Raw genomic sequence first — 13,826 nt, 5'->3', positions numbered from 1 at the left:
CTCCAAATGTTAGAAATAGGGTGAAAGTTTTGTGTTTTTGCAGGCGTTACAGCAGGTTATTCATCAATGCTGGCCTTGGAAACAAGTAGACTCCAAAATTGTGTCACAAATGGTCTCTTTCTAAAGCTCATGCCACTTTTTGTTGAGATTGGTTAATAAAAAGGTACTGATTCAGTGACGCTTAGTAGCTTTTCAACTTGTGACCATATTTCCTCTTTTGAGATGCATTTCTGGCATACCGGCAAACTTTTCATTGACTTTTCTGGCTCTCTTTTACACCCAATTTCAAATAACTGGGTCATTTTTAAATGGTACAACTGGTGATATTTAAAGTGGAAATGATATATTCTTCTCTTTCAGGAGAAGCCAAAAGAGTCATGGATTTTTCCATCCCATTATGACCTTTATTGAAAATCATATAGCACATCAGTGAGTCCTTCACTTTCTCTGCTGCTGAATAATTTAGTCTGGGTGATCGTTCCTCCGAGTGCTGCGCTGATTTACTTACCTCTCTGGATCCTAGTATGACACTGCAGTCGCATTAGACCGCATTAAGATGAGGTTTCACAAGAAACAGAGCCAAAACAAGGCCCTCAGGCTAAGAAAAGCCACATATTTTCATTGTGTGAGGTCGTGTCCTCCTCATGGTTTCCTATACATCACAAGCCACCTGACTGGGATTCCTTAGCCTTGAATCAGAGAGGAATTCCTCCGTCCTGACGTACGGGGTGTTTCCACACGACAGTCCGGTGGGTGTGAACATGTGAGCGGATATTAAACCTCAATGGTCCCTTTCCCAGGCCTCTGAGCTCAGAAAGACCCAAAGAAAGACTTACGGTGTCATACGAACAGGCTTAAAGCGACGACGGCCTGCGTCAGCTGGGAAAGCAGAACCAAATGCTGTCTTATTATCAAGAGCTTTACTGCGATCCAGTGATGGGGAAGCTGCTTTAAAAGTGTGGATTGCCAAACTACAAGAGAATCATCATTTAAATAGTTAGAGTACAATCAAGCTACTGCTTTAAAAGAGTATTCAGTGACACTAAAAGCCATAAGACTAGAATAACTAAATTGTTCTTATAATTTAAAAAGTATAACTAATTTAACTATTGCATATCATTTAATCAGAGTTTTTTATTATTATTTATTATTTGTATTTATTTATTTTTATTTGTTTTTATAAATTTTTATTGTTTTATTTTATTTTTATTTATTTATTTATTTATTTATTTTATAATTTTATTTTATAATTTTTATTTATTTTTATTTATTATTATTATTATTATTATTATTTATTTTAATAAAATTTATTTATTTATTTTATTTATAATTTTATTTTTATTTATTTATTTTTATTATTATTATGTTTTTTTTAATTAAATTTATTTATTTAGTATTATTTTAATTCATTATTTTTTTGTATTATTATTTATTTGTTTATTTTAATTAAATTAATTTATTTGTTTATTTATTATTATTTTATTATTTTTTATTATTTTATTTTATTTATATTTATTTTATTTTATTTTATTTTTTATTTTTTTTATTGTTACCGTTTTGAGTCAATGATTGAATTTCAAATAGGTTGACATCAAACTTGAATATATATATATTAACTAATTGTATAATATACATATATAAATATTAAATAATTATAAAATTACAACAGTCGAAAAGGTACTTGGTGAATCATTTTCTGATTCAGATTATTTAAATGAATCACTCAAACAAACAAATTAAATGAATTGGACTGTCTGGTTCTACATTATGAGAAATGGACCAATTACAATGAACCAGTTCAATAAGGGGCCGTTTACATGACACATGACAACTAAAAACGTAAAAAATTGTATGTGTCTTGTCCGTTCATTTACACGAGAACAGCGTTTCGGGGGCCTGAAAACACAAACCTTTGAAAAACAGGTTTCAAGTAACGATACCTTTATCGTCTCAGTGAAAATGACAAAAATGTGAATTTATGAAAACAGTGACGTCACGTGCGTTACGTGTTCAGTCTATAGGTGCGCTATAGCTCGTTTTGCGCGGATCAGTGTGAACGGGGATCGTTTTGACAATATTGTCATCTCTACGCGAAAAATACATATATTAGTATAAATATTTTAGTCATGTAAATATACGCTAAGTGTACCTGCCAGTTACTTCTGCTCTCATAATGAAATCGAACAGCTCGGTTCTGTGTAATCAGGGCTGGTTTCAGTACACAGACATCATAACTAATGTGGAAGTTACTGCGGCTTCTCAAATGCCAAAACAAACCATTGTCTTATCTCTCCTGAGCCACGGCTGCTAGATTAGAGAGGGAATTGTGTTGCAGCTTCCTACTATAAGTGCAAATGTTTATGTGTGAAGCTGCAGGGAGGCATTGAGATGAAATTACACAGGCCAGGAACATCGAACACCTCAGGGACCGGCGAAGAGAAATGACCACAGATGCACCGCAGAGGACGCTGCGATGACTGCAAACTAAATCAATCAGCCTGCGAGTGCTGCTTGTCATTCATTGTGTAAGAGGGTTTGTCGTAACTGCAATATATGACTGAGCCGTTTGAGCTCCACTATTGTGCCCTATTACCAACGAAAGTGTTATGAGCTGAGCTATAAGCCATCTGTAGGAATGAATGATGCTTACGTCACAGCATAAACTCCGCTTTAATCGGGCCTGAAATGTGTGGGGGAGTGTTTTGAGAAAGATCTAGATATGTGTTTACAGGCATAATGCTTCCAGATGAATCATTATTAAAATGAAGTGTCTGAAGGACCTACAAGACCTTGATTCTGAAATCAAAACTCTATTTTGATGTTGTCAAACCAATTGTTTCAAAGCAGCTTTACAGAAAATCGTGATGTTGATGTTTATAATATCTTAACATTTTCATTTCTTACGATCACATTGATCAGATTAGAGTTGAAAAATAGTCCAAATTGTGAGATATAAACTCAGAATTACGAGAAAAATAGTCAGAATTGTGAGATGTAAACTTTGAATTACGGGAAAAAACTCCAAATTGTGAGATATAAACTCGGAATTAAGAGAAAAGTAGTCCGAACTGTTAGAAGTAAAATCGGAATGACGAGAAAAATAGTCAGAATTGTGGGATGTAAACTTGGAATTACATGAAAAAACTCTGAATTGTGAGATATAAACTCGTAATTAAGTGAAAAAAGTCCGAAATGTGAGATATAAACTCGGAATTACAAGAAACATAGTCAGAATTGTGAGATATTAAGTCGGAATTACGAGAAAAAAAACTGAATTGTGAGATATAAACTCGGAATTACGAGAAAAAAACTCTGAATTGTGAGATATAAACTCGTAATTAAGTGAAAAAAGTCCGAAATGTGAGATATAAACTCGGAATTACAAGAAACATAGTCAGAATTGTGAGATATTAAGTCGGAATTACGAGGAAAAAACTGAATTGTGAGATATAAACTCGTAATTACGAGAAAAATAGTCAGAATTGTGAGATGTAAACTTGGAATTATGAGAAAAAACTCCAAATTGTGAGATATAAACTCGTAATTAAGTGAAAAAAGTCAGAAATGTGAGATATAAACTCAGAATTACAAGAAAAAAAAATCCAAATTGTGAGATATAAACTCGGAATTACGAGAAAAGCAGTCCGAACTGTTAGAAGTAAAATCGGAATTACGAGAAAAATAGTCAGAATTGTGGGATGTAAACTTGGAATTACGAGAAAAAAACTCTGAATTGTAAGATATAAACTCGTAATAAAGAGAAAAAAACTCTGAATTGTGAGATATAAACTCGTAATTAAGTGAAAAAAGTCCGAAATGTGAGATATAAACTCGGAATTACAAGAAACATAGTCAGAATTGTTAGAAGTAAACTCAGAATTACCAGAAAAAAACTCTGAATTGTAAGATATAAACTCGTAATTAAGAGAAAAAACTCTGAATTGTGAGATATAAACTCGTAATTAAGTGAAAAAAGTCCGAAATGTGAGATATAAACTCGGAATTACAAGAAACATAGTCAGAATTGTTAGAAGTAAACTCAGAATTACCAGAAAAAAAAAATTAGAATAGTGAGATATAAACTCGGAATTGCGAGAAAAATAGTCTGAATTGTGAGATGTAAACTCCAAATTGTGAGATATAAAATCGGAATTACGAGAAAAGTAATCAGAATTGTCAGATATAAACTCAGAATTATGAGGAAAAAAACTCCAAATTGTGAGATATAATCTCTTGCACATTGAAGTTTACTGCATTATGTAGAGGAGTATTGTTATAGTTTCAGTAGAAAAATCTTTGCCGCCATCTAATGGCGTTATAAATGTAACTTCTGTTGCTGTTCATTGTCAGGGACTTTTTTTTCCAGCGGAAGGAAAACTTTTAATGATTTTACTTCAAGAAAGTTGCATTGATACATATTTTTGGCTTTAATATTTGTATTGTGTGGTAACCATTTTATAAAAGCAATAAACCCCAAGAAGACGTGGTTTACAGTGAATTTATAACAGCTAAGGTGGTTTTAGGCACTCCACTCCACGTCGTGCCTAACAACGCTCCTTAGCTGTTATAAATTCACTGTAAACCATGGCTTCTTGGGGTTTATTGCTGTAATATTCAACTTTATATAAAGAGCATAATATCTTAATAATAATGATAATGTTACACCCACTTTTCACAAGCCAATCAATTCCAAATAGATAAAATTATGTCCTGTCCCACATTATTTCTGACTGCATATGTTAAAATGGAAAAATCTTTAATAAAAAATAATTATAAATAACCAAATACAGTAAAAAGAAGGGTGAAATACACTGTGATATCAAACATATATCTAGTTCAGTCATGAAACTCTAGAGGGCGCAAGCTGATCCTTTGCATGCAGTCTGCAAGCATTCACATCATTACCGCATGGTGCAAGCTTATTGGCCTCTTCTGATCCTGCAGCCAATGAGATTGTTTGCTCAACATTCAAATAGTCAGTGTCTCTGAACCCCTCCTCCTCCCCAGCTCCACCTGCCTTGATCTGCTATTTATGCAGCAGCAGCATATCTTACACGCTCACAGCAGCACGTCTGTGTATCTGTTCTGTGTATCTGGCGAGACACCCCAGGTGAATAGGGTAAAAAAAATAACTAATATATATCACCATACTTCCCCAGCTGATTGATTACATTAAAATTTACAAAAAAATGTTGTATTGCAAGTTTTCAAAATGTCATGTTTGAATATGCAAATGAGGCGTTATCTAATTAAATATGTGCTAATTTGCATACATTTCTAGAAAAAAAATCTGAATATTGGATATCAAGTTATATATTCTGGACATATTAAATTCAAAGGTTTTTACTGAGGGAATTTTGGATATCTCTTTTTATCACTCCATAAATCAGAAAATACTATCAACCGCCAGAAAAATAATTTTCACCATTTGTTTAGGAATAAAATATTGTATAAAATCAGGCAAATTATATATCAACAAATCCCTCTGTAAAAGGTAAAAACCTTCAGGAATAAAACTGTAAAGTTTGGTTTATGTAAGTTCTGCTGAAGTGGAGATTTCTGACTCAAAACAGGAGAAAAAACTCATTTTGAAAAAAGAGCCTTTAAAGATATTTACTGTAATTGAAATCTACAGACAGAAAAAGATAAAGTGCTATAAAATGTACACTTAAAATGTATTTTGGATGTTTTCTTTCCACTTCAAATAAGCATGATTACCTGAGATAAGCATGAAAAAATGATGGGGAGAAAACATGCTATTTTTTGGCTTTATTGGATGCACGTTTACAAAACGTAAAATCCAGTATTTTTAACCAGATGTTCCTGACTTTCAAGCTCATCCTCATGCAGATGCCACACATTTTTACAGAGGGTGTTGAACTTCACGCAGATAAGAGCAACTCCACCTAAGACTAGAAGAAAACACCTCTGTCAGAGAATAACACTTGACTTGTGTTTAGATGTGTGGCGATGAAGAGGCACATTCATGATGATCTGACCTGGTACCGACCTTGATGCAGTACATTCGCTAGGGTACATTGTGTCTCTGAAAGATCTACAGCATGCTGGGAAAGATCCTTCTGTTGTGGTAAAGTGAGTTGGCACTGCCGTCAGAATGGCACTGACCAAGGTTTGTCCGTGTGCCAGAACAGATTTTTCCAAAACAATGTTGGAATGCTTGTGCTTTACAGGATCAGAAGGAAGATGGAAACTGTCTAAAAAAATGGTTTCTGTCTTCCTCAGTGATTCTGTCTTGTTTTCCAGCACAAATATCTAAACATTCTTAAATCAAGATACATTTACTGGAGATGCAAAATGACTGAAGATCTTACAGCATAAACAAATATCTGACCCATCAGAAAACAAAATATCTTCAGTCATTTTTCTTCTCAAGTAAATGTATGTTGATTTAAGAATGTTTAGATATTTGTGCTGGAAAACAAGACGGAAGAAAATCATTTTTTGCAATGTATATGGAGATTTTTGCTGCAATCTCAGGAAATGCTTCCAATATGGCCTGGAATGCGCCTCATAGTTATAAATTATGTTGGACTTTCCATTGCAATATTCTGCATCTTTTCTTTTCTTTTATGCCCTTAACATACAGTATATCCTCCCCTGCAGACTTTGGAGCGACTCCAGACAATAACAAAGGCTGAGGTTCGGGTCGCTGTAAAGAAAACAGACTTGGTGTTTGTCCATATCTGTTAAACCAAACCTTTCAGGCCTAGTAGACATTATCCAAGTAGACAAACATGCGATATGCTTAAGTTGCTACCAAAATAATTCACACTGCCAAAACATACTTGAGATAAGCAGATGGTGCTGTATCTGCGTCCACGCTGGCTCAAACTGCAGTATTAAAAATAAACAAGAGCACATTGTGAAGGCCATGATCTCAGCTCTTCAGCTGCGAAAACAAACTGGCCATTTGAAGCTTAATTGTTGAGCTACACTAGTACGTCCACAACAGCAATAATCTCTCACAGCGGGAGGTGGAACGCAATAAGAGGAAACACGAGAGATTTGTTTTCAACCTTTACCACATTTGGGACACGAGGTCTAACGCGGTCAGCTTTTCACCTGATAGTCATGCTTGTACGAGGAAATGCCATCCGATCGTTAGTTTTAGTTATGACATAAATAACGAGACAGTGAATCAGTGAAAGCACTTATTAATCTTTTAAAGGTCACCTGCGCCGCACCTCGCTGAAAGCAGACACATTCATGCACAGCGATGTTTGGAATGTATAGAAACACAATTCAGCTGTCTGAAAGAAAATATTCTGCATTTTGGCTCATCATTCGCTCCAATCCATGTTAATCTGACATTAATGCACCAGCATTAAAGAATAAGGAAGAAGGAAGATGATTTTCAGAAAACAGGTGATCTAATATGAGCATATTTTTGAGAATTGTACATGTTCTTCCTCATTAGAAGCCATTTTGTGATTTTCACCTGTGAGAGTCTTATTGAATCTTATCAATTTCTGATCAAAGAGACAAAGACCGGACTGTACACTCTTAATGCTGGGTTAAAAACAACCAAAGTTGGGTTCGACAAACACAGCAGTTTAAATGTTTTATTTAACCCACATATCGTTTAAAAATTGCCATGTCTGGCTTAAAATGAACCCAAATATGTTGGAAATTAAAAATCAGAAACATTACTAGAGGCAACAATAATAAAAGGTGAACATTAATATGCAATTTAATGTTTAATTTTCATTAAACTTAAATGTTCATTTCCAACCTATTTTGGGTTCATTTTAAGCAAGCAATGTAGTAATTTATAAACCAAAGTTGGGTTCGACAAACACAGCAGTTTAAATGTTTTATTTAACCCACATATCGTTTAAAAATTGCCATGTCTGGCTTAAAATGAACCCAAATATGTTGGAAATTAAAAATCAGAAACATTACTAGAGGCAACAATAATAAAAGGTGAACATTAATATGCAATTTAATGTTTAATTTTCATTAAACTTAAATGTTCATTTCCAACCTATTTTGGGTTCATTTTAAGCAAGCAATGTAGTAATTTATAAACCAAAGTTGGGTTCGACAAAAACAGCAGTTTAAATGTTTTATTTAACCCAAATATTGTTTAAAAATTGCCGTGTCTGGCTTAAAATTAACCCAAATATGTTGGAAATTAAAAATAAAATGTTAATTTCCAACCCATTTTGAGTTCATTTTAAGCAAGCAATATAGTAATTTATAAACAATAGTTGAGTCAGACAAACACGGTTTCATTTATTTTCAACCGAACTTGGATTGTTTTTAACCCAGTGTTTTTTAGTGAAGGTCAGCATGAAAAACTCAAACATCATTCATGAAGAATTCTTGCTTATAAAGATATGGATGGAAAAATAAGAGAACACCAGTCATTAATTCTTGCCTAAATTGTCTTTTATTGAAAAAGGCCAGGGTGCAAATGTCAAATAAAAAAAGAAAAAACAAAAATAAGACAAGCATATTTCAAGCATTTTAATACAAACTTAATATAAACTATTTCAGTCCCTCTTGACATGTAAGACACTGACTCAAAATACTTTGTTATACCATATTTTTTATCAAGTATTGCACAATGTAGGTACAAAATTAATATATACGATTACATTGTCCATAATATAGCAAAAATCTGTTTAACTCTTAACAGAAAATACAACTCTTTTTGTTTCAAAAAAGCAAATATTCCTACACTGAAATCCCAACACTAAGGAATATTCTGTACACAATCTTTAGAATTTGATCTATTTTTTTTTTTTTTAAAGATGAATTTCTTTAACAATTTAAAAAAAGAAACAAAAACAAAAAACAAAACAAAATATATTATAACATAAAGCTTCTGCAGCCATCACAGATCACTGGAGTAGTAAAAAGATATAAATGCAATACCATGTTGTAGAAACAATATATATACTCTGATATTTTACAAACTCTGTACTCAATTAAATTATACAATTAGAAAAAAGACCACGTAACCCCAGATATATATATATATGCATTAGTGCCAATTTCTTAAAAATCAGCCCAACTTTAAAATACTGTAAGAGGCCAGAATGTTTTTTTTTCCCTAATGTTTTAGAGTATTTTTCTTCCAAAAGGTAGTAAAAAAATGTTTTTTTTTGCTTTATTGGCAAAAAAAGGAAAAGAAAACATTGACGCGTATTGACCAAGCTGTGTGAGTGTGTGTGTGTGTGTGTGTGAAAGAGAGCTTCTCAGTACGAACTCAAGGGGGCAGAGAGAGAGATTAGGGAGAAATAAAATAAAATACAAATAAACACCCTTGGGCACATGCGCTTATCGGTGACTAACAGGGATCTTCATTTTCCACAGTCGAACTTGTGTGCGTCTTTGCCTTCGGTTTTCCTTTCTCCAACAATCATTCCATTAGTTAGCCATGACCGGCTGGAATTGCTGGTTTGAATACTGCATGTTGCTGAGGCTGAAGTTTAAGCCGTCCATCAGGGACTTGTCGTTGATGCTCCCGTAGGCCGCGAACACGTCGAAGGCATTGCTGTACGGCAGAGGGCTGAGGGCGTTCTCGCTCGCGAACATCGCGCCGGCGCTCCCTTGGCCCTGGAGGTTGGGGAACACGAACTCCTTGGCGTTGGGAGACAAGGCTGAAGCTGCTTTCTGCTGCTGCTGCTGCGGACTTCCGAGGCCGAAACCGTAGAGCGAATGCATGGAGTTGGAGATGGCTTTCTGCTTGAGCAGGCTGTTGACATTCAGGCCCAGGTTGGTGGGAGAGCTGCGCGCGACTTTGCCGCCGTTGCGGCCGCTGTTCTTCATCTTGGTGGAGCCGAACTTGGTGGCGGCGAAGGAGGCCGTGGTGAAGGTTAAAGGCTGAGCGGAGCGTGGCATGAAGGATGGGCTGACAGCCGCAGACTGGCCGAACGGCGGCGGTGACGGAGAACTGGACTCGGAGGAGACGCCCACGGGGTCGGTGATTGGCATGAAGACCTGAGCCTCCGGGTTAAAACTGTTCCTGATCTCCTTGTCCAGCTCCGAGCCGTTCTCGCCATTATCGTCCACGTATAGCACCTTGACCGCTCCCTTCTCGCCGATCTGGTAGGACACCTCGAAGGGGTCGATCCAAACGCTGAGGTCCTGAGGCAAGTTATTGCGGACGTCCTCGATGTCCAGCCCGCTTTCTTTGGCTGCTTCCTCCACGACCGGGTCCACCTTCTCGCCCACGTGTATGCACCTGAACCCGGATCCTTTGTATGGCTTGTCGGGGTACCAGTGTCCTTCGTACTTCTTCTTCAGCTGCCTCTCCAGCTCCTCGCCGAAGATGTTGACTCGTCGCCGTGGGAGTTTGTTGTACAGGTACGAGATGATGAAGTTCAGCGCTACTTGGATTTCAAGCTGCATAGCTGTGCCGTCTTCAGTCGAGTGCTGCAAAAACCTCCGAGGCAGTAGTGATCGGTGCTGGTGGACGAGGAAACGCTTGCAGTTCCACAGGAAAATCTTCTCACGCTCCTTGAAGGGGAAAGAGAGGCAAGGTGTTCAACCGTGAAGACTAATAAACCATGACCTATCCAATCACAGCCTACATAAACAACGGATACAGACAGAGTGCCAACTGTTCATTAAAAGGCACAAATGCATTCCATAAATCACAAGTAAAATGGTTTGGAACAAAAACTGGTTTGAATTCACTTCATCTAGTGTGTTTTGCATATCACAGGCCTTTGCCATTCAGAGAACAGAAACAGAGGGGGGGAAAGAGACAGACAATGCAATATCTCTGTTATATTTACAATGTTAGCTCATATTTTGCTCTTAAAGGGATAATTCACCCAAAAATGTTAATTCTGTCATCATTTACTCCCCCACAAGTCGTTACAAACCTGTATAAATGTCTTTGTACAGCTGAACACGAAGGAAGATATTTGGAAGAATGTTTGTAACCAAACAGATCTACCATCAATGGGTGAGTAAATGATGACAGTTTTCATCTTTGGGTGAACTATCGCTTTAATAGTCTGATTCATTCAGGGACAAAGCAGAAGTGAGTCATTCATTGGAACGATTCATTCAAAATTCATTCCATAACGAAACGGGCTGTTTAGAACTATTTTCGTTGGCAAACCAGACGTGTCTAAAATGTAAGACACTTTCGTTACCTTATCGTTTATTGAATTGTTGTATAAAATCAATATCACATTTGCAAATGTGCTGATATTCGGGAAAACCACACTTTTGCTCATGTGATATTGAAAATGAACAAAATATTTATGCAACATATCTTGGTTTTTGGAAGCATTTAATTAATTCAAGTCTCCACCCCTGGTGATGGCGGGATTGCGCCCCTTCTGTCACGAGGTCCTGACAGTGTTGCCAAGTCTGTGGTTTTCCTGCGGAATTGGGCTACTTTAACATTGTTGCTGCAAGTTGTTTTTCCATGTTCAGGGGTTGAAGTGACTGCAAATAGCACGATATTTATCCCCTGCAATGTGAATTTTATGAGGGGCACCCACCAAAAATGTGGATTTTACCCCTTTGCAATGCGATCTTTATCAGGGGACCCACACTGAAACACGATTGGGCTAGTTTTGAGTAGCAATAGGGTGTGAAAATCTGGCAACCCTGGATCCTGAAACAGGTGAAACTGATCATAGGCCAGGGGTAATTTCGAACTGGAAAAGTTTAGAGAAAAATAATATAATAATAATAATAATAACAAACAAATACAATCAAATAAGAAAAAATTTATTAAAATAAAAGATTTAATTTAGTCCTTCTGTCCCGAACAGGGTTGCCAGGTTTTCACACGGTAAAAATCACATTCAGGGGATGGGTAAAATCCACGCTTTTTTGGTATTCCAGGTTGCTAAAAGTGTTATTTGGGGTCACTTCAACCTGCGGACATGAAAAACAGCCCATGGCAACAGTGTTAGCCCAATTCCACAGGAAAAACTGAGACTTGGTGTTGTGCTTAATTTCGACCCCCTGCCAAATTATTACACCCCAGTATTGGTTTAGGAGTAGGTGTGGGGGAGGGGTTAGGATTAGGGGTGGGGTTGAGATTAGGCAATCAGGTAGCGACTTCAATGAGGGGGGAATAATTTGGCAGGGGGTCGAAATTCAGCACTTGGCAACACTGATCCTGAAACAGGTGAAGCATAGCAAAGGCCTTGACTGATCATAGGCGAGGGGGTTTCACACTGGAAAAGTTTAGAGGAAAAGGTGTAAACAAATATGAATTAAAGACATAAATTTGATTTAAATACCTACAGCACTATAGTGAGTAGGAGTGAACTATTTTCACATTCATTTGACATTTTTCACAGTATAAATCGAGTTACAAATAAAGCTGCCTTTCATCGCACGAGGATGATCACGTTTGGGGGTTCGTGGCATCTAAAGGATTGAAAACCCCTGGACTGAAGGGAGATTACATAACACGGATTCTCTTCCCTGCTTTATTCCGTCAACTGTTGCGTAAAACGCCTTTATGTGAATATAGGGCGTTTGAACAATGCGACACACTGAGGCGACATTGCGCAACAGATCGGCGATCGGATTTCCCGAGGATCGCGACCAATAGTGTGTCGCCCTGCACGGGGTGTGTGTTGTGCAAATTTAGTAGGCTATAATGCATAAGTAATTATAATAAAGGCACATATTCTAGAACACAACCTGGAGATTTGATATTCAAAGGTTGCGACACGAAACATATGCGTAAAATGGTGCGTTTTTCTCGCGTAATTCTGACAAAAACAGATGGCAAACCTAGTGAGCGTTCGACTGAAATGAGACACGGCCATGATTATCATCAATATGGATGGGAATATTGTTGAAATGACTACAAACGCGTATAACTCAATCGCTTTGGAAAAGCACCATAAACCTCCAGCAAAATAAATGACGAATCAAAACGTGGATTGAAATGAACTTTGACACTGTAAATGTTTTGGGATTCATGAAGCACACACACTGGACACACTGGAGAGAGGCGAGCTCACATGATTGCACGGTTTTACAAACGAATACATGATAAAAACAACCATTTATCAAGCACATCCAGATCTCCATTCAAGCATACGACCAGAATCGAGTCTTAAAGAGACAGCAAAGTCAAAAATAAATGTTATAGCATTCCTGGTTTTGCGATTTCTTTCTTTTCGTGGAGCACAAAATGATGTTTTTTTAGGGACTGACAGCCTTTACTATTCATCCTTTCATACAATACAAGTGAATGGTAACCGATCGAGGCTGTCATTCTGCCTATAACGCCTCCTTTTGTGTTCAAACCGAACAATAAACATCATTTTTGCGTTTAACTACAACTTTAATGCAGTGACACTGTGATACAACGATATATTTATGTATTTAACCCATAGCGAACGACACATTACGAATGAAAACTCGCTAGATACTTACATTAAACGACCGTGTTTCTCTCCGTTTGTTCTTCCGCGTCAGTTAATGAAAAGATTATTCCAGTTAGGCTGCATCAAGTTAGTTCTTCAGGTAATTGTGTTATTTTTATTTTTTATATTTTTTTGGAGTCTGTCGTCAGGCAATCCGACTCCCCACTGCCTGGGAGTTTTTACAACTCTGCCCTTTAAACTCCTGACTGGATCTCCTTTATAGCACTCCTCCGCCACGGACATGTTGGGGGCGGTGATGCGGTTTTCAGAGGTCAAAACCCCAGCGACGCTTACGATTGGACGAACGCGTCTTCGTCATGTGTTTGCCTCCGAATTCTCCGTGCGGATTGGCTTTGCTCTAATGTCAATAATCAAAGGGACCCGCCCATCGACCAATAAGCGTAAAGTGAATTTATGGCTGGCGTTCCTAGTTATGTATTA

At 37.0% G+C, this 13,826-nt stretch overlaps 1 protein-coding gene across 1 annotated transcript; it reads right to left on the bottom strand.

The window, feature by feature from the left end:
• Positions 1–8,411: 8,411 nt before the first annotated feature.
• On the bottom strand, positions 8,412–13,562 carry tob1b (transducer of ERBB2, 1b). Its single transcript, XM_067369763.1, has 2 exons — positions 13,396–13,562; positions 8,412–10,488 (listed from the first exon to the last, which is right to left on the bottom strand). Exon 2 carries the CDS (start codon positions 10,378–10,380, stop codon positions 9,397–9,399), a length of 984 nt encoding a protein of 327 aa, XP_067225864.1. The 5' UTR covers positions 10,381–10,488; positions 13,396–13,562; the 3' UTR covers positions 8,412–9,396.
• Positions 13,563–13,826: the final 264 nt, after the last annotated feature.

This window comes from Chanodichthys erythropterus, chromosome 19 (genome assembly GCF_024489055.1).
Source record: "Chanodichthys erythropterus isolate Z2021 chromosome 19, ASM2448905v1, whole genome shotgun sequence".
NCBI lineage: Eukaryota > Metazoa > Chordata > Actinopteri > Cypriniformes > Xenocyprididae > Chanodichthys > Chanodichthys erythropterus.
This window is presented reverse-complemented; position numbering and strand designations above follow the sequence as displayed.

Coding starts and splice junctions, on each gene's coding strand:
- tob1b (XM_067369763.1), bottom strand. CDS start 10,380: ATGCAGCTTGAAATCCAAGTAGCGCTGAACTTCATCATCTCGTACCTG.